Genomic DNA, 26,422 nt, shown 5'->3' with positions numbered 1-26,422 from the left:
TCATATCCACAACACAACCGTGGGTTTTTTTTTTAATGAAAAAAGTGAACTTCAGTATTCACTTAAGTACATCAAGACAAGTAAGTGCACTGGAAAGCTTAAGAAGGAAACAAGAATTTGATACTTCAGTGGAAGAATATAATCAGTGTCTGTACTACAAACAGTATTCTTCATGAGATTCAGGCTGGGTTATACTAGATTAGCTGATTTACGGAAAGCTACTTTAGTATGCACCAATAAACCTCCAAGATCTCCTCTGTTCCTGCATCAAGCCAGCTTATACTACCTGCATCCACTATCCACTTTGGTAGGGCAAGTTACTTGAGCATGAAGTTGTAAATATAGTGATACCACTTTCCCCACAGTAATTGTTTCAAATCAAAGATTTCACATGTGTGGGATTTTTTACTGCTTTATCGTATCTGAAAGCCAGTGCAAAAGTTTAGAACAAAAATGGCTGAGGGAAGAAGAATGACTTACCTTTTATTTCTTCTACTATTAATTTATCACATATTTGCTTTTCATATGTCTCTATATGTTCTAAAGACTCCTGAAATAGATCTGCCTCTCTCATCACTTGATTTTGATATAAAATCAGTTCACTATATTCATAATCTATTTTATTAGGAGGAATCTGGGGGGGAAGAAAGCAATAAGTTAGTTAACATTTACCTGTACCTCAACTGTATGCTGTATGCAATATTACAGAACACAAGATTCAAGCTACAGAATATGTCCGGTCTACTTACATACCCACCCAAACATTCAAAGTGTAAAACTCCCATTATTCACACATCAAATTACATTCATTCAGGATATCCTATATTAGAGAAGAGTTTTAAAAGAATTCCTGTACTTTTTCACTATCACTGTGGCAAGCTAATTAAAACCAGAATGCTTGCCTTCTCTCATATAATTCAGTAAGATTTGCAAAAATCTTGGTAATCTTCTCCTTCTGAAGGACTTGTGTACTCCACAAGTTCTGCAACAGATTGCTGGGATATCACAATACTTTTTCAGCATACCAAAAATTTTGGATCAAACTATTTCCAAGAGCAATGAACCAGCCAAATACTGGCCATAGCTTGACAACTAGAATTTTTCAGACAGGAAACTTACACTATTTCTCTCTAACCAAGTGTTCTCTGTACTACACTTCAATCCCCCAGAAAGTACAACACACCAGCATGCAAAGAGTGTTTTCGAGCAACAGACAATTATTTTGAGGTCTGCTGCCAGTTGCATACCTAGGACTTTGTCTGCAGGCTATAGTAAAACTAGTGGGTTATCCACCTTCCACTGAAACAGAATGACATGTATAAGTATTCCTTTCCAAGAATAACTCCCTAAAGTGGATTTAGGCAATGAAAAGTCTTGCCAGAATTATAATTATTTCATACTAAATGCTCATCACTAATATGCACAGGAGCTACTTCAACTACAAGTAAATTGTACAAATTTTGGAGACCAAATGCAAAAGTCTGCAGACAATGCCCAGCAGATCTACACAACAGTTTACTATGTGAAATATACTGCCTTAATAGAAATTGTAGAAGGAAAGACACAGTCAAACATGATTTTTTAAATAATAAAAAGTTAAGAAGCAGTTAAGCTTGATGAATGTTAATGATTTTCCTTCCCATGACACTACATACTTTGTTTCTTTCTAAGCAAGCAATACTTCGAAGTCACATTGGTCACCAAAAAGTTTCCTACTGTTTTTCTGTTCCCTAAGTAAAGCTTTTCTTCTGTCTTCTTTAAAGAACCAAGTAATTTAAGGAACAAAAAACCCCAAAACGTTGAACTGTTTGAAATTAACATTCATACTGACTCTTGTCCTAAAGCACTCATTAAGGCCATTCCCCTAAGCACAGATCAACTCTGAGACTTAATATTTGTTTTACATATTCTGAGTTTTTAGAGGCAGATTTCGTAGTACTGTGCATTTTTACAAAGAAGATTTCCCTCTTAGATAGAAATGTCCTGAAAAACAGAATAACTAAATAAAATACTGTAAAGAAGAGTATATTTGACAGTGAACATCAGTTTTGGGGCTGGAAATAACAGTATTCAAGTAGTTTTTAGTAACTAACATATAGCAAGTCATGGCTAATGGAATAAGACTAGACCTTGCACATACTAAAGTCAGCAGGTAGCATTAAATCCTATCCATTTCTTAAAGTGTATTTCCTCTATCTGCCACTCCATTTCTGTTTCCACCTTTGCTCAATTTTTATCCATATTAAACACTGGCAGTTACAAATTAAAAACATTGTTACCTGGAAAGCATTTTTAACTGCTTCACAAAATTGACACATGCAACAGGGGTTACGTGTTTAAGTATATCTTCCTGCTTATCCTTAGTGCAATACCACAGAACTGAAACTGCAGAGCACCAGTTTAGTTCTTTCTCCTTCACTTCCTCCATAAAAATATCATCCTCTCCAATACAATACGCATCTAAATTCTACAAGTAGCACAGCTTTTTGCTACATCATGAGTTTGGTTTAGGCCTTTAGAACAGAGACTACCCCAAAAACCCCTTAAAATGTAAGACAAGAAACAGGTATCAATTAACATTCTCATAGCTCTTCTGGCTTGGCAGGACTAACAAAAGAAATTGCAAAATGTGAAAACCAAAAAATCAAACAAACTGCCTTTTACACATAGGGCAAATCCACCAGAAAGATACTGTAATGTCACTCCATTTAAAAAGCCATTTTTAAAAGCAGTTTTAAGAAAAGTATTTTAAAAGAGATTTTGAAATATCATCAGGTTAATGATGATTTAAACGTGCAATTCATCAGAAGGCAAGCAGCTTATAACCCCAGTACTTAGCCTGAATAATCAGACTGTCTATATAAGACTTGGATATTCTATAAAAAGTTTTTTCCACACCATTGTTATTGCTGCACAATACATCTTTACTCCTCCATCCCCCCAGAAGTGTTATGATTCTTGCACATGAGATGTCCAACTTTCTCTTGAACTTAATTCTGCTGTTTCAGAATAAATTTCTTCCTCTCCTGGACCAAAAAAAAAGAATCAGCTTTATAACTGTAGATGTCCTAATGTAACTGTCACTGAAAGAATGTGACAAGATACAGCCAAAACATACCTAAAAGCAGACCCCCAAAACTCCAGAGGTTTTCTGTCCATATCTGTAATTGTGGGCCTGATGCAGAAATTAGGAATAAAATAAAAATTAAGAATAAAAATTTTGTTCTGGAAAAGAAGAAAGGAAAAATGGGACATACAACAGTAAAACAAATTGCATAGTTGTTTTACAACTTGGTTCCCAAGATCTAAATTCTGAAGTGACTCTTAAATAATTTGATTTAACTTGGACAGCACAGGGTGTTATAATTCCTGCAGTGATGTCTGCATTCAACCTCATAACCTGTTTTTGACTGAAATATCATGCATCTGGCTAATTTACAGCTTTCAGATGACAGGAAATGTTGATCTGGATATGCCAAGAGACAGCAAATTCACCATTTCCAATGATATCTTAGCCATTAGAATAAAACTGTCAGTGATAAAAAGTGATTTATCATTTGAATTTGTTGCTCAACTTCCTGACACTACTTGTTCCTTTATTTTTCCCCACAAAGCAATCTTCCTAGCTATCACTCTTCCCAAAATCAGTATCTAAACTGTACTAAAATCCCCTAGGGTTTTTTCTGCTTACAGTAAACAATCTCTGCCCTTCACTAGCATTTTATCTAGTCCTCTTGTCTTTCCACATCGTTCTTTTCATTTTCTAATTTTTTAAAAACAGGGTCATCATTAAGTCTTGATCTCTCAGTTAATCAGTGCTCTATAGAGAAAATCCTTGCTTCTCAGAAATAAGGGTGTTTTCTGCTTTCCACCCAATCTGCCCCAAGGGACAATTTTACAATAAGCTAAGTCAATCTAACTGCAGCCTGGATCAACAAAGGCTGTTCACTTCCCTCTTATTATTCCCCTTCCTCCTTCCCCTCTCACCTCACAGTTGTTCAGTTCAGCCAATCAATCCTTCAAAAGAGTGATTATTTTTCTGTCACTCTGGCTTCCTGAACCAGCCCTCCACGAGTCAACCAGCGCTGCACAAGGAAGCAGTGGGAGCACACAGGAAAAAGTCAGACTGCTGGTTTTAGCAACTACTTTTAGCTAGATACAAGCTAGATACTAGCGTACTCACCTACAGTCACTAAAATGACAGTTCCTTGATCTTTTTCTTAGTTTTACTGCTTGGTTTTGGATATGTTAATTCACATCTGAATGGACACAGCTCCCTGAGTAATCCAAGTAAATGAATATGATAACTCTACATCACCATTATTTACCAATGATTATGATAGCAGCATTTTACATAGCATGTTACATTTACTTCTTTATTCATTAAAGATAATGGTAAACAGTATCAAGCTAACACAGATAGCCATAAAATTCCTCAAAAACATCAGTTTCTTGAAGACTCCCATTCACTAGTGATTTGGAAGCTTATTGTTTTTGAACCGCCATTTTAAGCCTTGAACAACATCACCCTTTTGTCACAGTCACATGCAATATTCTATCAAGTCAATCACAAGAGTTCATCTATTGAGCTGGAGTATGTACAAACTATGGGGCAAGAGGAGCGATTTAGAAAGTAAAGTAAGCAAAGAAGTGTACCTCCTCAAAGATCAAGGGAGTATCCTGAACTCAACTATTTTAAGTGCAGGACTGTTAAATATCCAGAGACTGCACAAACAGTACATTTGGGGACTACTATGGAAGAACCAGAACATAGTGAAATTGAGCTGTGAGTTTGCTTGGGTTCTCCTGACTGTTCTGGACCCAACACATTGATTCTCTCTTCCAGTGGTTGGGGCTCTGCATGGGCCTGCTCTCCTCAGGGAGCTAGCACTGCAGAGCACAAGACACTCTATTTGCAAAAGAAAGGAAACTAATATGGTCATCCTTACTTTTAGTGTTTTGAGGGAGAAAACACAATATACCACCTAACTGTCTCTACCAATCTCAAAAAAGAAGAAAGGCTTGACAACTCATTTCCTATAAACTCATCTTGTCCAACATTTGAGGCATATTTCTGTCCTTCAATGCTTAGCCAGCTTTTCCACCATTTGCCTGTGACTGATATTATGTTAATCAACAGTTAAACAGCTCATTGTTGAGGTATAAACCATTTTCCTATGTATGGACATTTCCCAAATATTTCCAGTTTTACTGAAAAATGGCATCAGAGTTTGAGATCTTCTCAGCATTTCTTTGTTTTACGGTGAGATTTAAGGTTGTCTTAACTTGCACAGACTCAACTGATTTAGTATGTTCATCTATGGCAGATGATATTTAAATCTGGCTTAGTCACTAGACTGAAGAGCATATCATTACTGCCCTCAAACAAGCATGTTTACACACAACCTTACACTTCATTTGCAGCTTTCCCCTCTATTATAATTCAAACAGTCATTTCAACACTGAACTCAGATTGGGCTCTGCTGACTCATTTGAGAACCATGACTTTTTTTGCTGTCAAACATTCATAGAAGATGAGCTTTCATTTAAACTTACTGTTTTCAGTTTTTCTTCAACACCGAAGGTACAACTCTCTTGGAATATCAAGCTATATATACAGCTGGCTTGCAACAATCCTTTGTTTGACCATGACAATCAAGACATAAACACTGGTGCCTCCTAGCAATTATTAATTTCCTTTCTTACAGTTAGTCCCATTCTGGCTGTATTAAGATCTAAAATGCAGTTCTCAAAGGATACAAGGTTTTGGTTTGAAAAAAAAATCACCACCTATAGGTCAGGTAGTATCTTAGTATCTGCACATGGTACTTCCAGCATGCCTCCCAAACTGAATGCATCTATAAACACAGTTTTTCTTTCCATGTTACAGAATAATCAACACATGCACTCTGTTCTGTTAATTCAGACCTCATAGTTCTGTGTTACCAATAACAGAACAAGGGAGTTCTCTCTCTCAAAAAAGGTTATATACTCTGTAATTTTAGCATTGTACCATTTGATTTATTCAAAGTTTCAGTAACACCAAATCTTCTCAAACAAAGAATTTTCAGCTATGCTTTCACGTTACTTTGACACCAAGCACTGATTTTAAGTGCATAATATATAGATGCATACAAAGCAATGAAAAGTTTCTTCACATTCTTTGTAGGCATGTAATGGCATCCAGGCTACGGCAGAAGAAAGGGCAAATGAGCACATCCAACACTAAACCGTATTTTCTGAGTTTCACCTACTGTAAAGGGACAAGATCACAGGTTTTCTTTAGCTACAAGCCCCATAAACATTGAGTTACTCAGTTATTCCACATCAGTCTACCCTTATATTTTCAACCTTAACAGGAAGTTAACTATTGGAAGGGGAAAAAGGATTCCTATGTAATTTGCATCAGCTGCTAAGCTCCTGGAAATCTTTCTGATCAAAGCAGAAAGCTCCACAAGAAAAAAGTTTCTTCCGAATTCTTAACTGGTTCCTAACTGCGAAGAACTAATTCCTCAGATTCCGTCTCTCATACAGAAAGTCTTCTCTTTCCAGAATAGGAAGTCTTACCTGTTGGGTTTTCCTAAACTCTTCAAGTAGTTTTAAGGCCATATCATAATCTTTTAGTAAGTGGTATGCAATGGCATATCCAATCCAGGAAGCCCGTTGTGTGGGGCGCAGCTGAAGCAGCTGGTATCTTGTCTCCTTCAGTAGAAGAAAAGCAATTTAAAAATAAAAAGACTTACTACACCTTTAATAATGATTTATCACCAGTACAGCTAATATTTTAAAAAGTCTTTTAGAAGCCCTAGGCAATTTTTGAAATTCTAACAGCATGTGGAAAAGCAGCATGTTTCCATCTCAAAGCTGTGGGCTACATTCTAGATATAGGAGTCATGGCACAACACATAAAATCTATTTGTCAGGACTCAAGACATGTCATTTTCAAAAGTACCCCTTAAGGGCCTAAATTATTTCCAAAGATAAAGCTTTTAAGTCACCAAGATGGGTTTCCATTAGAAAGCACGAGCTCACTGCCACTGAAAGAGCAGTCCCACTCTCCTCATGCCCAGGCACAAGGTCCTCTTACTTCCACTGCTGTATATATATACACCATGACATGCCGCAGTGCTTCTCAGACCCCCTTCCTGGGTCAAATCATATCCCTAAGTCAGTTATACTTTACATGAAATGCGGGACAGAAGAGGAGCAGGACTTTTCCCTTTCACAGCCACATCAGTTCAGTCATTTTGAAGCCACTAATTCTGTTTTTAAACAAATTTTAAGGTTTTATTTACAATAAAAATCAGTATAGGGGTTCACAAAAATCAGTCATCATGAGGCAAGTTTCCCACATACTCCAAAGAAACGTGATAGTGTATTTCTCACAAAAAACACCTTCAGTATATGCACCCAAAACATCATTTGCATTACTTCACAATAGCACTGTAAGCATTCCTACTTGTTAAGCTTTAAGTCTTATCCTTTTTATTTTTGTTATTTTAGTGAAAAATGAGTTGAGAACTAGAGTTTTACACAGTGATCTACAAGTCAAATTGTACAGAATAACTGTAGTTCTGGTTCTGTTCTCAATGTTATGTTGAGCTCTGCTGCAATACATTTTCACACTTTCCTAAACAAGAGCTTCAAACACTTTTGAAACAGCAAAAACAAGTAGCCACAGGATTACTACTAATATTTAATAATGGAATAGAATAACAAGAGAGAATGCTAGACACAGTGGAATTCAAAGAGAATACTTACTCTGTATCCTTCTAAATCCCTCATCTGAATCTGCAAGAGAGAGAGATCTCTCAAGATCTGTAGATTATCTTTATCTAGTTTGAGTGCATTCCGGTAACACTTGATGGCTTCATCATATTTCTTGTCAGAACGTTGCAAAAGACCATAGACATGCCAACCTAATGCACGTTAAGGAAGACACATTCACAATTTTCACAAAGAAAACTGCAGCGCATTTGTGTTACAAACCAAACAACTTGACATCTTCCTTGAAGATCAGTACCCTTATAAATTAAGTTTGATTACTGCAGCCAGACTTTACTAACACATTTCAAAGTATTAAATGCTGCCAAATAAGCAAAAAAGTCTTATTTAAAAAAATTCCGTTAAGTCATCCATAACCCCTGCCAAGAAACTGTTATACAAACTAAATGATCCAAACTCCGCAAGACCCAGAAGTTATTTCTAGACATGTATACCTTAAAACATACTACTGTAATTACAGTAAGAATTCTGACTCCTAGAAGTGTCTCATTCTAATACAATTGTTGTACAAGTTTTATTTTTCCTCACTTGCCTATCTGTAACCTCAATTAGTTGCCAGATTTTACAGTAAGGGGTAAACACAGAACTACACTTTATTCATTGACAAAAGGAAGTTTTAGCATTTCTGTGCACCAAAAGTCTTTGTCACACTCCCAGCATCTCTCATTTCCATCAGTAGCATGTCATTTCAATAGACTTTTTTCTCACAAGCATCCTTTTTTACCCTGGAAAGATTCTGAATTCAAAGCACGAAACCAACACACATCATAGCAATGCCTTACACTGTGTGCGTTTACATCAGTCTCCAAAACTCATATTAAAAGAAATATTATTTGACATCATCTATGTTTTGCTACTCAAGATTACTAGTAACTCACTGAGGCAACATCTTTCACATAGTAAATCTGAACTTGCTTTGATTTTCAAATTAGAAGTGGCTCAGAAGTTCTCAGGAAGCTCTCCCATGTGCCCCTGAAGCAGCAAAACACAGCAAATCTTGGGTAGAAGTATACGCATCCTTCACCTGCTTTCAACTAAGATGGCACAAATAACATATAGTGCTAATAACCAAAATATTTAAGAATTCTTATGCTATAGAATTGAAACAGAAGCCAACTGTTCCCTCCAAAGACAGTCATTTCTAAACTTTGCATCTCAAGAAGTTGAGAAAGCACATAAATTCAACAGGTTAACCTGGTCAAAGTAATCAAAGAAACAACTATAAGTTCCCTCTAAGAAAAACTGATGTGCTGAAGTAAGGTCTAGATATGAAGATACAAAGCAGGTTTGTAATTACCAAGAATAGAAGATATGACTCCAGCCAAAAGGAAAGACTAATGAGAATTAATAGTCTGAAGAAAACTTCTAATACTCAAAAGACCCTGTTTTGCATTTCTACAGGAACACCAAATTAATTTCAGACAGCTGAAGGACACAAAAACTCCATAGGCATCCTTGAGACTGCCAGGAGAGCTGCTATTGCTGCTGTGATGATTTAAAACTAAATAGAAAAGGAGCCTGAAACAATTTTGGATACAGTTACAGCATTTGATTTAATGCTGCTACTGCTTTCTGTAAATCCTGCCTTGCCTATTTGAGTTCAAGTATTCAGGACATGGATCAACATTAAATACAGCATCTTCATTTATCCGCCTCAGAACTACTGATATTTCAGATTCTCACCTAGAGCAAGACAATTCAGTCCAAAAGAATTCACATGCACTTTAACAGTGCAATTAGACAATTCAATTGGTCATCTGGCTTAATCATTCATAAATCATACTCTTCACGAAGCAATCAAGTAAAGAAAAGCATAAACCACTCAGAAATGAGTGTGTACAGGAATCAAGAGTAAGCATAAGAAATGTTAACAGCTGATACAGGCGAGTAATGCACAATGCCACCAATTTATTCTAGTAGACAGCTCTGGGCAATCTTGCATGTGTTGCCACAGTGCCCCAAGTATAATGTGCCACTATCTGAAATATTTGTTATTGAAATAAGGGTAGATCTGACCAGATCATTACTCAAGTTATATCCTAAAACAGGTCAGAATTTGTCTGTAGCTTGACCAGAGTTTCCAGATTTCTAACCAACTTCACAATGGCCATTTTCCCCCACACCTCAATATAGAGAACAGCAGAAAAACTAGTGTCTTCTACTCCTCCTTAAACAAGTCAGAACACTGAAGTGACCAGCTGTATTTTAAACATCCTCTACCAGGTGCTTTCTGAAAACCATAGATGACAAAACACACCAAAAGCACCTTCAAATGTTACCACAAGAAAATAAGAACACATAGATGTATTGCACCTCCTCGGTGCTACTGCAGCAAAGTGACTTTACCAGCTACCTCCCTCTCCCAACCAAGTTACAGGTATTAAGCTCACATAAAACAGGGAACATAAACACTATTTTAGAGAGATGCCCAAGCTTTGCTAAGGTAGCATTGAGGATCACCAGGCCTTCCAGCTTTCATCAGAACTTCATGGCTAGTCACAAGCCTTAGCAAAAGATGTAAAACGAACCTTTATTAAAAAGCTCAGCCTCAGATCTCAGTTTCTCATGGGCTAGAATATGTATTCTCCTAGTCTTGATTCTCCCCATGTGCTGGAGCCCCAGATATTTGGGTAGCGACATTATGATAGTGCATCAGGTGCTCTTAGTGTGGTAATAGTAAAAGAGTTGGTAAATTCTAAAGAAATAGCAAGAGATAACAACTGAAAGTACCATGACAAACCTGATGCCTAGTCTGGAATTAATTCAGTATCAGCTAGCTTGTGCTCACTAGAAAAGTAATTCTGTATAGACAGATTATTCTAGGGGATTATCTGTAGAGCTGCAACAATACACTCGAATACAAAAGTTGGAACTTCTTGCTTTGTCAGAGCTAGTTCTATGGATGCAGCTCAAAAAAAAAAGAGAACATTTGTGCCTAACAGGCTTCAGATGAGTTTACTCCTTCTCAGAAGTCAGAAAACAAAAATCCTTGTAGTCTTAAGGTAAGGCAAGTTTAATGAGTCAGTGAAAGTGATAAAAATCCACTGAAACTCATAACCAAAAAAAGCCCAATTTTTTTTAAACTCCTCCAGGAAGAGGGTCCCTTTGACCACCTTACCCCCCAAATTAGATCTGAAAAGGCACAGATCCCTCCAGCATTTCTAGGCAAGTTTTCCAGACAGTTGTAAGAGCATGAACTGCAGACAAGAATTAGTGATACAGATAAATCCCACTCTGGAATTTTGCTTAGGAATCAGAATCCCCAAAACTCTTCACTAACTCACACGTACTTTAAATCGGGGAACAAAATAGTCTAAGACTTCTTACATACAAAGTTACTTTGGTATTCCTTAGATGTTTAGCATCTAAGATCTATGGCATAACTCTAGTAACTCTGATAACCTCCATACATTTAGAGGTTTTTCCCAACCTCAAGCTCCCTGGATGTTTAATATGGGAACAGTATACAGTCTTTGTCTTAACTAGATGGCCATCAGAAAGTGTCTCCTGTGATGCTAAAGGAAGATTATTTTTTCAGTGTTAAAAAATGTTTCATGACAAATCTGCCTTTTAACATGCAACTCAAATGCATACAGAACAAGTAGGGCATTCTGTGCAAATTTGAAGTAGCCTCCTATCTGTGGCTTAAACAGAAGGCAGCCACTCCCAGAGCTCTTGGGTAGTTAAGTATTTCACAGGTGTAACCTTTTAGAAGAGAAGCTTAGAACATAATTAGTCATCAAGCCAGACCTAAACCATTGTCTAAAATTTAACAGCAAAACAGGTATTTTTAGATCACCTCTAGAATGGATTTCTTACACCTTTTTAAAGGAGAAGAAAACTTTAGAAAAGGCCAGATTTTACAAGCCATACCTATTCTCTGCAGAAAGTAAACATCTATGATGGTCTTTTCCCAAGAAATAAATATAAAAGGCATTTTTCTTAAAGATTCTAAAAAGGTTTCATTTTCCTTTCTACAGTTTATTTCAAGTATTTGATTGCCAATTAATATTCACTGTACACACCTATTTTAGGCTTTTATATAGACATTACAGACTTCAAAAGTATGTACTGATGTAGCAACAGAATCATACACACAGGAGTGAGAACTCATAGAAAAAACATCAGGTTTTTTATTACAAAGGATACAGACATGACTCTTTACATCATTGCGAAGTCCTTTACGAACAAATTCATATGCTTCTTCCTTCTTCCCTAAGCAGTTCAAGGTCAGTCCTTTCATCGCAAGTGTCTCTGTAAGAAATATCATATACTTATGTTTCTGACTTCCCATATGCCAGTTTCACAGTGCAGATATCCTCTGAAGTTGTTACACAGTGAAGCTCCTCATTAAATGATAAATTTACATCAGGATAGCAGGCTAACACAGCTGAAGACTGTTACACAGAAGCATTTCCTTTCTTGAAATTGGTCTTAAAAAGCCCACTGCAGAGCACCACACAGATGTGATGAACACAGACAACACAAACTTTATTAATTAAAAAATAGGTTTAACTGGCTTTAAGGGAGTTAACAATAAACAAAACCAATTTTAGAGAGTTTCTCAATGTGTGTTAAAGTTCCATGTAGGCAGAACAAGAAAAAAATTCATTAGGTTGTTCCATAGCATAAGAAACAGATCTCTGTCAGTCAGGTCCACTATTACAGGTTGCTTACAAAGCATTAGTTAAAAGGACTGTATTTCCTACTACAATATTTTGGGGGTAAAAGACCTTCTCAAAGTAGTAGCATTTTAATCAACATTCTGAGACACACAGATTCCAAATAATACATTGGTATGACTATTACTCCCCTTCTTCCCCCATTCTTCATGTAACACTGTGGGAAAGAGGTTGCATGTAATGCATGCACTATGCCTGAAAGCTGTTCCAGATTAATACTTTTTTTTTTTGCTAAATAAGAGACCACTTAGTTTTGGCCCCTGCCAGATTAGTCAATTTTTCACCACAGTACCCTGGTTTTCCTCCACTTGCAACCTTCTCCCTCAGTGTTAATGGCAAGAGCCCATCATCTCAAGGGCAGCCGTAACAGCAGTTTGAAGCTTGACAGACCTGTTTAACAGCCTTTTGTATAAAAGTGTACCTGAAATGAATGATGACCCAAAACAAGCCCAGGTTTTTGTTTTGTTTACGTTGTCCTACATCCACACTGTAAGAACAGAGGAAGCTAGAATGATACTTTCCCAATAATACTAGGAAGCTTGAAAAAGAATATCCCCACTGTAGGAAGGAGGGCAAGCTACTCCTACCTTCCCACACCAGGGAGATAACTGTCTAGCCACAGCAATCCATCTGTTTGACACTTTCTTACTAAATTTTTCAAATTCCTTGTCTCTGAAGCTAAGTGTGACAACAGTGCAGCTTCCCATCAGATCATTTCACTGGCTTAGTTCTGCTTCAGCTGTTCATTCCAGGCTTTGGTCCCAAGCTTCAAAGCCATTAGTGGCTCAGAGCCCAAGTAGTATCTGGACTGCCAAGGCAGCAAGTTGTCCTGGAAAAGTTTAAGAGGCAGCAAGACAGAAAAGACAGAGATGTATACTGAGATGTTACAAAAACACAAGTATCAGAGACAAATGTATTATGTCAGAACTGGACAAGCCACTACATTTGAAGCTATAAGAAAACTGTACTTTTAATCTGAGGAAGTACTGAAGACAAAGAAACAGAAGACACTGATGGAAGCATGAAGTACATGCACACTCAGTATTAGGTTGCTTCAACAAAGCAGACAAACAAGAAAAAGTCACTGTATCAGAAGGAAAGATTGGCTGAACCATGCAACAGAAACCCTGTAATATAGTAAGAGTAGAGTATCTTCTTGTTCTCAAGTTCTGACAGATGTAAACAGAAGCAACATTTTGCTGTTCTGTTTCCTGCAATATTTATCAGAACAGGATCTCCAGATTCTGTCTTTAGCTTCAAGTCTTTGCAGCAACAGTATTAAACTTAACTTTGCTCCTTTTAAGTAGAAATTTGGTATGCAGTACAGAAAATTTAAGAGTATGAACTTAAACCACAAGATTTTAAATTAATTTAGCAGAATATCTTTATGTAATATTCAATAAAAGCCTAGGCTTGCTATTAGATAGGAATGTAATAAAACCCCACTCTAGAATTCTGACCCAGGAACCTAGAAAGGCAACTTACTCAGAAGCTTCACTAAAGTGTGCTTTCACCATACACCTTTTGATCATCATCATTGCACTGCACAAGTGTGTTTGACTTTGCTAGGGTGGAAACTTGGTCTGAATGCACAAAGACTGAAAATCCAGAGTAACTTTGCAGTCACAAGACCAGAATCATACTCAACAACAGGCTCCTTTCCCAACAGTATGGAATAGACTGATTACATATTTAAGCTCACAACAGGAGAAAAAATATTTTTGAGTCTGCAGTTACCTCCATGTTCAGCGAATTTTGGGTTTGAGAGGATCATCTTGCAGAACTTGAGTCCATTTTTGTACTGCTTTTGTTCGTAACATTTCTGGAAAAGAGGTGGAATACAATCACTGAAATGCATTTAAAAGCAGAGTACCTTAACATACTATAAATGCAGTAGTTCTTTTATTAAGGTATGGTTAATCCCATCACTAACAAACTCTAGTTCAGTATGACTATTCATATCACATTGCCTTTTTTCAGCATTTAGAACAATATTTGCCTTCATTTACATGCAGCCAATGCTCTACCTCATGGTGTCCTTTTTAGAAGTTAGTAATTCTTTTTTAACAGAAATAGGAAAGGCAAGTAGGAACATCTACTTCAATTCAGAAATTCTTAAAACAGAGCGCCAAGTTAGAAATCTTGAGTCAACAGAACTTTTGAGAAGAGTTAGTTTTAAAGGGTCTAGGCACTCCTTTCAGCATCCCATTTCCCTGGGCTAGTGACCTCCCAGAGTAAGAAATCTCAGACAGAAGACTTTCCTCGCTGCTCATGGAGACTTTTGGGAGGAAGAAAAAAACGATGAAGTAGGATAGACCTATCATAACCTCAAAAATCTCTGTGTAGATATCCAGGGAGAGAGAACATACCTGGTTATTAAAAAAAAAAATCTAATTTCTAGCTGGAATAGTACAGCTAAGGGCTACTTTTAGATTTATTTAGGGTACCATTTACCTAATCACTACGTAAACTGGCAAGGAATGTGGTTCAACTGCAGGAACACAAGGAAAAAAAAACCACAAAACATGAATCTGGATCCCTTTTCTTCTTTTGAAAAATATTACCTGATGTTACTAAGTCAGTAAGTTCTTAGTAATTTAAATCAATCACTACAGTTGATTACTTTAAAACAAATTCACTTAAGCCAGTTAAAGGCATGCTTTTATCAGTAAGCATGAAGATTATTTATGGTCATTTAAGCTTTGCAACTTGAAGAAAACTAAACCACGCTTAACTTGGCACCATTTTCAGTTAATAAGGTGTACTGCCCTTAGTACTGTAATTGAGACAGCTCTTCTCAGGAGAAACTGCATCATTTCAGGTATGTGCTTGAGTACTTTAACTGTCTATCATAGATCACTCCCACTCCATCAATCTTCCAAGACAGAGATAAAAATCTATGTTAAATTAATGCAGAGTGTAGTAACTCCTTTGCAGTCATAATATATCATCATACTGCTTCAAGGTACAAGCAATACAGAAATGTGCCTATGCTCACTCTTGGGTAATTGGCTAAGGTGCCGAAACACGGGTCTTCCTCCAACCTGGGGGAAAGAGCTTAACTGCAGACAGTTTTTAAGTCTTTGTTGCCTGAAACTCAAACCATTTTCTGTTAACCATAATTAAGTAGAGCCTAAATCATAGAATAATTTAGGTCTGCAGGAACCTTTGGAGGTCACCTAAATCATCCCTTAAAACAACGGAGAGCTAACCTTGGTATTAGCTCAGGTTGCTCTGCCTGTCTGACTTCTGGCAGGATGGCCAGGGAGCTCCCATGAGAGGCAATAGTTATACTATGGCAATTAACACTTAACCAGCAGTAACAAAAAAGCTTTGAGAATTTTAAACTGAGAACTAGTTACCACATCTTTACCTGAAATAACTCAGGCTTCAGCAAAACTTGGGAGTCCCCTCTAGGGGAAAGTAAAATCCTCCCATTTATCTATTTTTTCTTTCTTACCATAAGATGCCTAGGACCATTTTTAAAGAATCATAAGAAAATACCAACAATGCTCTAAGTATGCTTTCTAAATTTATTCAGGTATGTCTGAAAAAGTAACAGAATAGCAAACATTCATCCACAATTCTACAACTCTTGCAATGATTAGTGAAACTCCAAATATACAGCAATGCTTAACCATAGAACAGAAGCTATTTGAATCAAGCGTGCATTTAAAATAGATCAACTACTTGAAGAAATCATACCTATTACCCTTGTTCTGATATTTTTATCCTATAGAGCTCAGTCTCAGGCCTAGAATAAGAACTGAACTTAAGATAATCATACAGAAATTTTGAGATTTTGAGGAAAAACAAGATCACATTTTCCAAAAGCCAACAGATAGATGGAAGAGAGAAATTAATGCTCTCCACCAAGAAAGAAGCACAAGTTCAACATTCACAGTTGTTTGGCATACTGATAGACAACCAGCATACTTGTGCTTGTCAATGAACAGGTTAGCTCAAAACCAGACACAAACTACAGCATTTCTTACCCAGCTGCTAGTTACTAGACAAAAAGAGAGGTCAACTACAGAAACACAATGGATCAGCACGAAACGCAACTTCATGCAGTTCCACTGCTTATGGGACAAGCCTCGCTGGTTAGTCAAAAGGTGACTTCCCAGCCCCGCTCCCTCCAAATACATATATAAATTCACAAATAAGTCATGTATTTATACAATACATTGGCTTAAATGTATACCAATATAAGAGAAAAAGGACTTTGCTCAGCAATAACAATTACTTTATTATTATCATCAACATACATAGATATACTGAAAGGCTTACAGATTCAGTTACATAAGCCTGGAGCTTTAAAATATCCAGACATTGTGAGTGGAGTGCTTTTAAGTTTCTGTCTGTCCAAAACCTGAAAGAATACATCAAGCTCCACCTGTATCTTGTATACAGGAGACCAGAGTTTGATGCTATATGATACCATCTCAGTTTGTAGTACTGATGGCAATTCAGTAGTTGAAAAAACTGATGTCTCCATAGGTATTCAGGTTTTGTACAAATCAGGACAAATATAGCTGAAATTTATTCATTAGTATGTCCCCCATTGCATTAAGTCTTTGGTATGTTAACAGCTCACACTAATACACTGGTTTTGGGGTTTTTTTTTGGTGTTGGGGGGTTGGCTTGTGGTTTGTTGGTTTTTTTTTTTAAAAAAAAACAGCCTTATCTGTTGTGCTTGATGTGAGGCTCCCCATTACCCTTTTACAGCAATGATTTCCTGCTAAAACTAAGGCCAAATCACGAATGTTTACATGCCTGAAACCTCAAAAGGAGATTTTGGCAAGGCCAAAATGTTATCCAGAACTCCTGCTACCAGATGTTCCTGAAATGATGTTACCTCCTCCAGCAAACATCTCATCCTGGTTTATTCCCCTTTTCAACATGAAGTCAAAGATATAATCTACTTGTAGACTTTGCCATACAATTAAGACATACATCATTTTATGCACTTTCAGGTAAGTATCAAGTGCCTCTACAGAGAGGTCAAATGGCACAGCTTCTAGGAAGTAACTATGAACTGTAAAGGTAAAAAATACTAGTAACAAGGATACAACAGTGTAGAGCAAGAGAAGACTTCAATGCTGTATTATAGTGCTTTGCTGCTTCTAGTTAGGGAACTGCCATTCACAAATTCTGATCTATTTTTTGCATCCTGCTGTCTTTTTTTAGAGACAAAACCCCCTTGCACTACTAAATATCACCAGAATCACAGATATGAAAGGGGGACAGACTTTTTAGCAGGGCTTGTTGTGATAGGACAAGGGGTAATGGTTTTAAGCTGAAAGGTAGATTTAGATTGGACATAAGAAATAAATTTTTCCCAATGAGGGTGGTAAAACCCTGGAGCAGGTTGTCCAGAGAGGTGGTAGATGCCCCATAGATCCCTGGAAACATTCAAGGTCAGGTTGGATGAGACTCTGAGCAACCTGATCTAGTTGAAGATGTCCCTGCTCATTACAGGGGGGTTGGACTACATGACCTTAACAGGTCCTTTCCAACCCAAAGATTCTATGATTCTATGTGCAGTTTTCCTTAATAACGATACTGCAATTTGGAAGTTGGTTTTGCTGTCTCTTGATAAGAGCTTGTCAAACACTAAGTCCACGCCACTGCCAGCAATTTAACACTATTCTCAGATCCTACCTGTGCAGCCCAAATTCTGTTAATACAGGGTCTGCACATCAGTAGGCTGCCTCACCAGAGCCACCAATAAGAACAATAAGCATTTCAACTAATTTTGTTTCTAAGTAGCTGAATACAAACAGCTTCAGGCTTTATTGGAAGAACATAACTTGTTTAAGTTTTGCTGTACTTCCATATAATCCTACTTTCAGACCTCTAAGCACTTGACAAAGTTACAACATTCTTCTTGCCAGGTAGTGTCTTCTCTCTTGTTGCCAAGATCTTGGTACAAAACTATGGGGATTTTGGCAACACCCAAGACTCACTTAAACAAAATTTTAATCTTACATTCTCAATACTTACAACTTCAATTTTTTTTAAATTGTGTGTCTGCTGTGTAACACTAATGGGGGGGCTGGGTAAGCAAGGAACCCCAGAGCTAAATGTGGAACATTAGAGCCTAGAAAAACGGACAAGCCTTACACATCAAGCCCTATGGAAAGGGTGGTTTAAGTCAGTTGTACTAGAAATCGCTAAGCCACAATGGTTATCAAGTCAGTAATAAAACAAACCCCTCACTTATCACTGACTGCAATTCTGATCAGCAACTTTTCCTGGGAGCAAGTATTTAGGGGCTGTTAAAATTATTAATACACATTTCTGACCAAAACCAGGCACAATCAATACAGAAACATCAGCATACTCTCAGTGTTCTTAATTGGCATTTAACACTTGGACCTTTTAAAAAGCCTTCCTTGTTTTAGTGCAATCTATAAAACAATATCATCTGCATCTAACAGACAATCTATGTTTCTCTCAGCAGTTGATGAAATTAGTTATTTAAGTACCTCAGTCAGATTCTAGGCAGAACTCAGTATATATTGTTCCTATGCTAACAAATAATAATTACCAAGTTATTCACCTGATTGATAGCAAGGTCTCACACCATCTTGTTTGAATGACATACGATTAAGTTCCAAAAGAGTTCAGCTTTCCATCTGTGCTGGAAGTGTTCCTTGTATCATGAAATATTTGGATACTTTGCAATACTGATACAGGAAAAGAAAGCATCATGATGCTATTAAATTTCAGAGACAGACTAGGGACGTCTGCATGAGGTTCCCCAAACAGCAATCCTCTCTCCACACTAATTTCAGTTCACTGATGTTTGAGAGCATGGAAAAAAGTATCAGCTGGAAGGGGCTTCAGCTCATGGAGGCCAAAGCAAAAGTTCATTACTGCTTTGCCACTCTCACAGCATCCTAGATTTCTAGTCCCAGGACAACCCTTCCAGAGTACCAACATGTTCTGCTACCCATCCTCCCAGGCCTTACTGCTATTTCATATATGCATGGCCATCCCTACTCTCTGCTGGTAAGAGTGCTTAATCTCATCAGCTGAAATAAAAAGACAACCACCTAGCTCCAGCCTTACTTGCTTCCGTTGTCAAAACGGACAGGCCACATAGTTCTTCCCCAGACCTGGGGACTTGGCAATGCAGAAGAGTGCTGAGTCAATACAGATGATGGTGTACAATAGAACAAGTGGCCTGCGTCATATGCAGCAGTAACATTGATCGAAGTACTAATGTCAGAGTCATCTAAAGCTTTCACTATCATGATGCTCTTTATACAACAAGTATTTTTCCCTCCAACCAGCTTTTTCTAGTTATTTAAGTTTAAATCTACAGAATACACAAAACATTTCCACCTGCATTCTGTAAAATAACAGTTGTAATCACTGCTGTTTGTATTCTATATTAATCAGCAGAATAGAACTGATATTGTATTTATTATTGGAAAGATCATATGTGATAAGAGAACATTGTTTCAGCCTTTGTTGTCAGAGATTTCTTTAAGAGCCCTATAAACTATGCCTCTTCTGAAGAGGGAAGCTTGTTGATAAAGAGTTTGCCTTAAATTAAGACCTAGTCTAATTCTACACTGTGCACACACTCAATACACCTTGAGTCCCTAGAATATCCTTTGCTTCAAAGGGGCAGAAAGAAGAGAACAAGCAGTAGAAAAAGCTCTTGCTTACAAGCACTTTGCTTCTGTAGCTTCCTCACTACTTGAGTTAGAGTTCTCCACCATTTATGAACATGTGTATGCCTCTGCAAGGCAGAAACTGTAACAGCAACACAAGAAATTAGACAAATCATAGCCCCATCATACATTTTCTACTAGTTTTTAAATCTGCACTTTGTGTAGAAGTGCTGGAAAGACCAATCTGCCACATCTCCCGAGATGAAACTGCAATTTGCCTAGCAAGAACTCAGACTGAGCAGGTGCTCCACAAGCTAATGGAAGCGCATCTGTGAGCAGTTAAGCAAATGAAACTATTAACACAAACATTGTTTTGAGAGACCCAATACACACATGCATATAAATCCTAAGACTTCAAAAAAGTTATGCTTTAAGATGCTTAAATGAAAGTAAGTTCAAGGCAGTTACTGATGCAAACCTTTGACACCAATTGCATCTTAACATTCCATAGAAGACTTCAGTGATTCAGAGAAAAACATTGCATGAATCATAACAGATCAGGCCAGAGATCAGACCCACCTGGTACAGGCCACCAGAAGCAAGATACAAGTGGCAGGATGCATAGGGAGAGGCTTATGAATATGACAAGCATTATTACAGTTCTCTCCAGAATATTCTCAGGCTCCAGTTCTTTGTGCCTCACCAATCCTCTGAGCCAAAGGGTATATATCCACACACCTTCCCCAAAGTGCCTAAAACTTTCCATAGCTACTACATCTTGCAGCAAACAGCTCCACAGCATAAATACTTTTTTTTTTTTAAAGAGCTTTGTTTGGAGCCTGCTATTTTGCAGCCACCATTTCTACCAAAACGAAAACTAGGTATGTTAGCTTGAAAATAGGCAAGTCCCTACTTAACTTCTCCAGACTGTTCACAGTTTCAGAATCTGCCATTACATTATTTCTCCTTCAAGAAGGTAATTTCATACTTGCATTCTTTTTCTGATGAGCCTTGGTGGGGCTGGACCAGGGGAAACAGCGATGTGCACAGCACTGCAAACTGTAGACTTGGAATGTACTTGAGCAGTGGCGTAACAGTGTTTTTCTCTTCCCAGGATTCGCCAGCTTTCAACTACTGTACAAGGAAATTGTTTTAAAAAGAACCTCAAAAATCCCTTAATTTCAAATTTTAGGGGCAATCCAGCTCACAGCCCATACAAGGTCTACATTACATTAGGATTTCCAAGTCTAACATTCACCTACAATTTTACTTGCTATGACTCAGCTTAGTCCAGAAACATGAAGTACTTCTGCATGTTTTTAGATGGCTTTCCCTTCTTGTGCCATGAGTAGTTCAGTACAACTGAACTCTTCTTGCTATTCATCACTTGTTCTGTTCAATATAACCACAGGCAATTAAGAAAGTCTTCCAGCACAAAACACAATGGGACTTAGTTCTGAAAAGTTATTATTTATTCATACAGGAGCCTTCCTTAAAAAAAGTCCAGAGTGAATAAACAACCAGCACCATTCCATGGAAGCCTACTTTATGAGCCTTTCACAATGACATTTACAAACTCCTTTTCAAAAGTTCAAGCAGGAATATTTATTTGGGATAAAGTCTTCTCCAGATCAGACTCCCTGAAATCATGGACAAATGAGAAGCATTATTTTCCCTTATGAAAGTCTTACTGATTCTTACCATTAGTCTATTAACTATCCCCTGCAATTACTCTGCAGCTGGCCAGGCATCCTCACCATCTCTTTTGAAAGTCAGTATCAAGGAAACAGCCTACACTCTCCCTATGCTGCCCCTCCTTAGCAGCGCAAGTAACAACTGCACCGCAAGTCATCTTAGTTACACCAGAAGATTTTTACTGATGGTTCCATACTCCTATCTTTAAAGCAAGGGCTCTTTAAGACTTCAAACATCCACTACTCCAGTAGTGGATTACAACAGCCACATTATTCATCTAATTTGGGAGGCATTAATTAGCATAGCATCATACCTTCCCAGCTGAGTTTGATAGTTTGGTAACTCCCTCACATCATTACTAGGAGACTGACTATTTGGATGCTTATAATCCATTATTATTTCACTAACTAAAATGAAAAAACTTTTAGAATTTCATCAGTAAGAATTAATTTAACTCCTACAAACACTTGCATATTCATCTTTTATCAAGGGAGAAATCTCTTAAGGATATTATAGAAGTCAGGGATCAAAAAGGACACCACAGAGAAGTTAAGTAACTCCTCAGAGATGGGGCACTTCAGGTAATTTCTAAAATTTCCTCACGCAGAAAAGTGGAAGATACATACCTGAATGAACACAGCAGCAACAAGTCACTACCACAAAGGGATATACTTGCAGACTTTTTGTGTTTAATTACTTGAGGTCAAACAAGAGTAAATGGCTAAACTCATCTCAATACAAGTAATGCCTTGTATCTGAAGAGGTACTAGGACTCAGCTCCCTTATAACAGGTCAAGATATTCACAGGGTAGCCCTGCCTCAAAGGAAACACCTTTGCAGTTAAAGCAGCAAACCTTATTTTATGCAACAATATGTGGAATTCACCAAGAAATCAAAGGATTCGTTATTTAAAGGCATGATACTATCCACAGTTATATTAGGCATGAAACAAACAGCAGACAATACCTTACACATTGTGGTACTCAGCAGACACCAATAGTTATTACAAGACATTAAGCATTTCTTAAAATCAAAAAGTTTGGAAAGTAAGCCATGAAAAGTATGACAACAACCCCACAGCTTTCCTCTAAAGGACTCACACAGGCTACTACCATGCCTTGTCCAGACAGAGATGATTTGATTCTATAAAGCCAAAGCTTAAAACTGATTTTAAGATGAATCACAGTTTATAATTTGTGTTCTCAGGTGGAGAAAAAAATAAAAGCTGCTTAAACTGAAACATACTCTGAAGGCAAGCTTACAACTCTCTTTTAAATACACAAAAGTTCTACCTAAGCCCACTAGAAATAAAATCCAAATGCACATTACTGAACTTCATTAACAGGAAGCATTTTTAAGTTACCATGTGTACATGTTCATTTTAGATTGCATCTTCCCCCATTCACTTAAACTCACATGAGCTGAACACCGATTTTAAGCAGCAAGAAACACACCAGCATTCTTCTATTAATTCTTCTTTATGGATGCCTTTCTTTCCGTAAAGGGAGAGCCAGGAAGCTTTCAAACACTTCCTCCATGCCTTCTGTGAGACTGTGAAGTGGAAGAGAAGAGCCTGATGTTGCTCAGCACCGCGCTCCCACCCCAGCAACGTCCTACCTATAAGCACTATCAGAACTTCCAGGGGAAGAGCACTAGTCTGAGAAAAAGCTCCTGTAGAAGAGTGGAAGTAAGGCTTAAGAAACAAACAGACATGAGGTCAGGACAGCAAGAGAAATGAGTTCTAGCACTACCTTACAGTAGTACTAAAACTAGAACTATTACTGACACCGCAATCACTATTCATTCCCTAATCACATCACCGCTAGTTTTAAGTCGGCTTGTTCAAGTCCTGCCAAGCATGCAGGCACACAAATTGATGCAGCTTAAAGGCTATTTACTCAGCTTCTTGAGCAGACTTCACACCTTACACTGAACTCTGTGAGGCCACACTAGTTCAGGCAGCTCTGTAAGCTTGGTTTGCTGTTATGCAGGCATCTTGTTCAGACTGTTGATAATCTGTCTCACACATCACATACACACACAAAGTCACTGACTCCCAAGTAATTCTCATAATCTCCAAATGAGTGTCCCACTTCGTCACTGCTAATTCTCCACAGAACATCCGTAAAAATACTTAGTCTTAATATATGAGTACGGTTTCCTCACTTCTGTTCCAAGTGATCAAATCACTACACACATGTAAGGTCTTACTTACAGCCTCCCACATAATACCCCCTCAATTTTTAAAATGCCCATAGCATCCCTAGTAATTTCAAGTATTCTGGCAGTTCCAAAGTAGGCAAAAGCTGCTTCAATTAAAAGAAGAGTCTTTAGCACTACATGTTTTATTACTACACTAAAATACCCTGAAACATATCAAGCAACCAAAGGGCTCAATTTGTACTATTTAGATATTAGTATCACAGAAAGAGAGCACGCCATGAAAAAGTGAAAGCTAGCTAGAAAAAGTTTCAAGAAATATCAATATATGAAGTGACAAGCCAACAAGTTAAGTTTGTTACTAACACTTCAGGAACTGTGACTAGCCACTACACAGCACCAGTTAAACCTTCTGAAGGCTTTAGAGAGCAAGTAAGTTTCCACATGAGCTTCAATGAAGTTTTATGCATCTTTCTTTGCCTAAGCATTTATGTTTTGTCCATTGCTTAATATAAAAAACACACAAGTTGTCTAAAATATGATCTCCAGAAAAGCTCTTCTTTATTTCAGTTCAAAAAAACTTCAGAAGTGACTGCTACTGTGAACTTGTTTGCTACTAGTAAGAATAATCACTGAACTGTTCTAATATTAGTCATTTATTTTTAGCAGAGAGAGAGAGGAGTGCTAGAATGACTTACTAAGATGCATACCATAAGCATGCAGTAAGCAACAAATCACCATTAAGAACCTTTAAGGCTTTAAAAATCTGCATACTACCCAAAGCAGGTAGAAGAGTCCGCTCTGAAGCGCTTGCTGAAATGCACCAGCTACCCAGAATAGAGGCCTACACACATTGTTTTGAGCTCAGCTTCCTTGAAACCAAAATGCTCACCCCTCAACCACAAATTTATTGAAACTAGCCTAACAAATGCCAATACAACTGAAGAAATTCGTGCCTGCCAAGAGATGACCACTGTACTAGGTAACGGCGTTTACTCTGCCTGCAGACTGGTAAACCGGCACAAAACGCCTCAACTTTGTTGAGGCTGGAACTCCACTACTATCACACTGAAAGTTCATGAAAAGAGGAGTTGCGTGTTTTGCTGGGGTTTGTGGGTTTTTTTTACTTTGGGAAGTGGGGGCCTTTTCTCTCCGTAAGAAGTTCGCATTATAAAATATACAGTGATTGAGTAGAAACTTACAGTTTAAGCTCTTTCTTTAAAGTTACCTCACAAACGCTAAACGTCCGTTGCACCACTAAGCCTCGAAGAGCTGCAGCAGCCCAAGATAATAATTTAGTCAAAACAGCCCAGCACGTAAAAGTTGAGACAAGTCTTCCAAAGGACGTAGAGAGTCAGCATACTTTAACCCACCAGACGTCTACGCTTCAGACTGCTCAGTGAACCAGCTTTACGCTAGTCCCTGTACTAAAGCTGACGCTCCACAGAACACCAAGCAGCGAGACCGAATCCCGCTACGCTCGCACCGTGCTTCCAGGTCTTCTCCCCCCCCACCCCGAGCGCGGTGACAGGGGCGGGAGGCGACCACGGCGAGCAGCACACCGACCCCCAAGCCAGACCCCCAGAGCAGGGCAAGCGGGGGGGGGGATGACAGCTCCCCCCGCTCCCAGTCGCCGTTTCCAGCCACCCCCAGAACTGCTCAGGGCGGGGGCAGGGGCCCGCGGCCGCCCGCTCGCGGCGGGAGGGACGGCAAGGACGGAGCGGCGACAGCGGCGCGCTGCCGAGCCCCGCTGCGGAGCTCGGCCCGGCAGTACCTCGGCGGGCGGGGAGGAAGGGGAACTGCGGCCCCCGGGGGAGCGGCGGGCGGGCGGCTGGCTGGCTGCCTCCCTCCTTCCCGCCCTCGTCCGGCCGGGGGCGACAACAACCCTTCCCGGCCCCCCACATGAGCGAAGGGGGCTCGCCTGGCCTGCTCGGCGCGCCCCAGACAAAGGAAGGAAACGGGGACGAAGCGGGACGAGGAGGCGGCAGCTGCAGCCCCGGCTCCCCCCCCGCCCCGGCTCGGGCGAGCCCGGCCGCCGCATCCTTTTTTTCGCTCAGCCGGAGCCAACTCCGGCAGCGGGCGAAGTCACCCCGGTCGGAGGGCGCCAAGCGAGGCCGGCGTGCGAGAAGAAAGAGAAGGGAGAAGCGCCGGCGGAGGGGAGAGAGGCGCGGGGCCGGTGGCTCACCAGGATCCGCTTGAAAAGGTTGCTCTCCTTGGGCGGCAGCGGCACGGACGGCATGGTGCGGGCGGCCCCAGGGCAGGCACGGCGGGCGGGAGGAAGGGAGAGAAGGGAGGGAGGCTTAGCGGGGCTGGAGGCGGCTGGGCAGCTGTCGGTACGAGGGAGGGGAAGGAGGAAGAAGGGAAGGAAAACCCCGAACTCCGCGGGGCGGCGGCAGCTCCTGCCCGAGCGGCGGCGGCGACTCTTTAACTCATTGGCCTGCACCGCCCTCCCCGCCGGCTCCCTCCGGCGCT

The 26,422-nt window shown here is 39.1% G+C and overlaps 1 protein-coding gene across 2 annotated transcripts in view; it reads right to left on the bottom strand.

Annotated features, from left to right (window-relative positions):
* NAA16 (N-alpha-acetyltransferase 16, NatA auxiliary subunit) overlaps positions 1 to 26,189 on the bottom strand; it is a gene marked incomplete at both ends in the record, with an annotated part of 66,520 nt that extends 40,331 nt beyond the window's left edge. For both annotated transcript variants that reach the window (XM_081998071.1, XM_081998072.1), the window contains 6 exons: positions 481 to 634; positions 6,568 to 6,702; positions 7,762 to 7,919; positions 11,935 to 12,039; positions 14,205 to 14,289; positions 26,136 to 26,189. In XM_081998071.1, the coding sequence (XP_081854197.1) occupies positions 481 to 634; positions 6,568 to 6,702; positions 7,762 to 7,919; positions 11,935 to 12,039; positions 14,205 to 14,289; positions 26,136 to 26,189 (691 nt within the window). The remainder of the gene's footprint in view (positions 1 to 480; positions 635 to 6,567; positions 6,703 to 7,761; positions 7,920 to 11,934; positions 12,040 to 14,204; positions 14,290 to 26,135) is intronic.
* Positions 26,190 to 26,422: the final 233 nt, after the last annotated feature.

Source organism: Phaethon aethereus (assembly GCF_964289735.1).
Source record: "Phaethon aethereus genome assembly, chromosome: 1".
Taxonomy (NCBI): domain Eukaryota; kingdom Metazoa; phylum Chordata; class Aves; order Phaethontiformes; family Phaethontidae; genus Phaethon; species Phaethon aethereus.
The sequence above is the reverse complement of the archived record's forward strand: the minus strand, read 5'-3'. Positions and strand labels throughout refer to the sequence as shown.